General features: G+C 64.4%; 1 protein-coding gene across 1 annotated transcript; it reads right to left on the bottom strand.

Moving 5' to 3' along the window:
* Positions 1-21: 21 nt before the first annotated feature.
* On the bottom strand, positions 22-2957 carry LOC123254360 (cathepsin D-like; the record flags this gene model as incomplete). The annotated part of the gene is made up of 4 exons (XM_044683398.1): positions 22-252; positions 1556-1674; positions 2298-2421; positions 2696-2957. Coding segments are annotated over 4 exons (736 nt in total), but the record flags the coding sequence as incomplete, so codon positions are not given.
* Between the last annotated feature and the right edge of the window lie 153 nt (positions 2958-3110).

Genomic DNA, 3110 nt, shown 5'->3' on the forward strand with positions numbered 1-3110 from the left:
GTGGACACTCTGGGCCTGCACCTACCTGTTCAGATAGAAGGAAAACACGTTCTTCTCCACCAGCTTCTGGTTCATGAGGTTGTCAAAGACTGGTGTGACGCTGTCCACCGAGATGCGCGGGAACCCCATGCCCAGGATGCCATCGAACTTGGCGGCGATGAAGGTGACGCCAGGCTGTTTGACAGCTTCCCCAAAGGTCTGATGCTCAATCTCCATGGCCTTGCCTCCCGAACCCTCTGGGCTAAAAGGGATCTGAGGGGCGCCAAGGCACAGGACTCAGCCCTGGGAGTCAGGATGCCTGGGTTCCTCTCCAGGCTCTCCCACGCTGTCCCTGTGGGGCCTCAGTCTGCTCATCTGTAAATGGGGATGATCACCCCACCCCCACCCCATCTCTCTCTCCAAGACGGTTTGGGAAAGGACATTGCAGGGGCACCGGGGGATTCAGTGGACCGAGAGCCAGTCTTAGGAGGTCCCGGGTTCCAAAGTAGCCTCAGATGCTTCCTAGCTGGGTGACCCTGGGCAGGTCACTTGACCCCCACAGCCCAAGGACCCCACATAATTCTAAGGCAGAAAGAACGAGCAAGGTGCCCGCTGTGCTTTGCCAGGGGCTCAGAGGAGAATTCCCTCTTCTCTACCTCTCATCCCTTCAGCCTCTGCCCCTGCCTTGGGCCCATGCCCACCGGGGGGAGAAGCCTTTCCAGGGCCTCTCTCAGGCCTGGCAGGAAAAGAGGAGCTGGGGCAGGAGGAACCCCAAAGGCTTGGAGGCAGAAACCCGAGCGCTGCCTCCACCCGGGAGCCGGGCCTAGCTATGGCCCCGAGACACAGGAAGCCGAGGTCGGGCAGGATGTGGCCAGACAGCAGGTCTGCGAGAGCACTTCCCACCCGGGGAGATTGGGGGCTGAGGCGCCCCAATCAGGAGGAAGATGGGCAACTAGCCTGAGGCTCGAGCTCTTGTGGGGGCCCATTCAGCCCACCATGTGGCTTGGGTTCTTGGCCTTTTTCAGGCGGGAAGCCTGAGCCCTAGAGGGGGAGGGGGTTCCCCAGGCTGGGTCAGGGACCCCAAACTACCCCGAGATCTCCTCCCCCTTTCCCTCTGCCCTGACACCCCCTGTACGTGTAAGTAATGAAGAGACCCAACGGCCCTGGACACTGGAGCCTGGGGGAAACTGAGTCACATTGGGACAGTCCAGTGCCTGCAGGGCCCCAACTGAAGCTACCTCGCTGGGAGAGGAGGAGGCGGGACTGGTACAAACCCTTCATTTTACAGATGGAGAAACTGAGGACGAGAAAGGGCCTGGGCCAGCCTGAGGTCACCAAGGGTCATCACAGTGGGCGTCCAGCCCGGCCCCAACCACTCCAACCATCCCATGGGGCCAGACCACCCCCAGTCTGCCCCATATCAACGAGGGCCAGCAAGGGTCTCGGCTGTCCTCTGGTCAATCCCCGGCTGGGCCCCTGGACCTCTTTCCCCAATCCAGGGCCGATTCACCCCCCTGCCTTTGTGGCACCCCTGGGGCCTGGCACTCGGGCCTCCCCCTGACCCCTGGAGACTCACTGTGACAGTGTCTTCACTCAGGAATCCCGAGAGGCTGCCCGAGCCGTAGTGGATGGCGAAGCTGGTTCCGTTCTTCACGTAAGTGCTGGATTTATCCGCGTTGTATTTGTGGTGTAACCCTGGGCAGGGGGGGACACAGGGGAGGGTGGGATGACGGTGACGTGCCAGAGGCCCCCCTCCATGGGGAAGGGCTGGAACTGAGGGTGCCCCCACTCTGCCTGCCCCAGAGAGGCCCTGAAGCCACCTCCCTGGTGGCGTCACACACCTCCCGAGGCCTGGCACAGGGCTGTGGGCAGGGGTGAGAGGTGAGGCCCAGGGAGTCGAGAACAGGTTCACCCAGAACCCCGTTCCCCCCCAGGGCAGGGAGGCTTCCTTCCCTGCACAACAGGGAAGGACTTGGGGGCCGGGAAAGGAGGTGCCGGCAGCCAAACTCCCCCGCTGGAGGGGTGAGCCGGAGGCCACAGAGGCCAGCCCCGCCCCAGACTGATGGGGGGGGGGGCCTGCCACTGCAAGCTGGCCCCAGGCCAGGGGGGCTAAGCCTGGTCTCAGGGCCAAGTCCAAGCCTTGGCAGCCCCTTAGTACAGGTCTGACCCAGGGTCAGTGAGGCCATAGTGCCAGTCTGGGGGCTCCCTGAGAGCAGGGCCTGGGGCCCTCCTCCTGACCCTCCAGACACAATTGGAGCCCAGGTTTCCCTAGAGAGATGCCGCCTGTGGCACCAGCAAGGCACAGGGGAGGGACTCACAGCAGGCCACGTCCCATAAGCTGCAGTGGGTAGACGGGACCCAGAGGTTGGAGGAGCCGGTGTCGAAGACCACAGTGAACTCCTGGGGAGGGGTCCCGATGCCGATGCTTCCGAAGTACTGAGCCTGGGGGGAACGTGGCAGCAGCGGGTCATCAGATGCGCCCTAGTCTGCAGGCTGGTCCTTTCCCTTACAGGGGAGACTGGGGGGGGGTAGCCAGGGCCCCGCTGGTACAAGGCGGGAAGGGCAGAGGAGATAGCCCTGACCCAGGGGCTCCAGACTCTTGGGCACCTAACCTGCCTCAGTTTCCCCACCTGTCAGCTTCAAGGGCCCAGAGGCCACCTGCCTCCCTTTCCTGGGGGGGGGGGGGGGGGCTCGGCCTCCTGGGGCGGGTACTCACATCCATGTAGTTCTTGAGCACCTCGGGGGTGGGCTGGCCCTGCGCAAAGCCCAGGGCGTACTTCATGGCAGCCTCCTGGGCCAGGGGCAGCTCCTGGGCTCTATCGGCCATCTCCCTCATGGTCTGGCGGATGGACTTGCCCTTGTGCAGGGGAATTCTGGGGAAAGGGGGGCTGCGGTCAGAAAAGCCCTGCCCCCTCGCTGGGCCCCCCCCAAATCCCTGGGGGTGGGGCTGGAGGCGGGTTGGGCCACTGCTGGGCACCCTGCGCCCCACACAGGCTCAAGGTCACCCGGCTGGAGCTGGACAAGCTGGCTCCGGTCACAGGCCCGGCCCTACGGGGGGGGGGGGGGGGGGGAGGGCTGCCTGGGCCGGTAATCGCCCCCTCCCCCACACCCCCGCCGGGGCTGGGCAGACT

Source organism: Gracilinanus agilis, unplaced genomic scaffold (assembly GCF_016433145.1).
Source record: "Gracilinanus agilis isolate LMUSP501 unplaced genomic scaffold, AgileGrace unplaced_scaffold20433, whole genome shotgun sequence".
NCBI lineage: Eukaryota > Metazoa > Chordata > Mammalia > Didelphimorphia > Didelphidae > Gracilinanus > Gracilinanus agilis.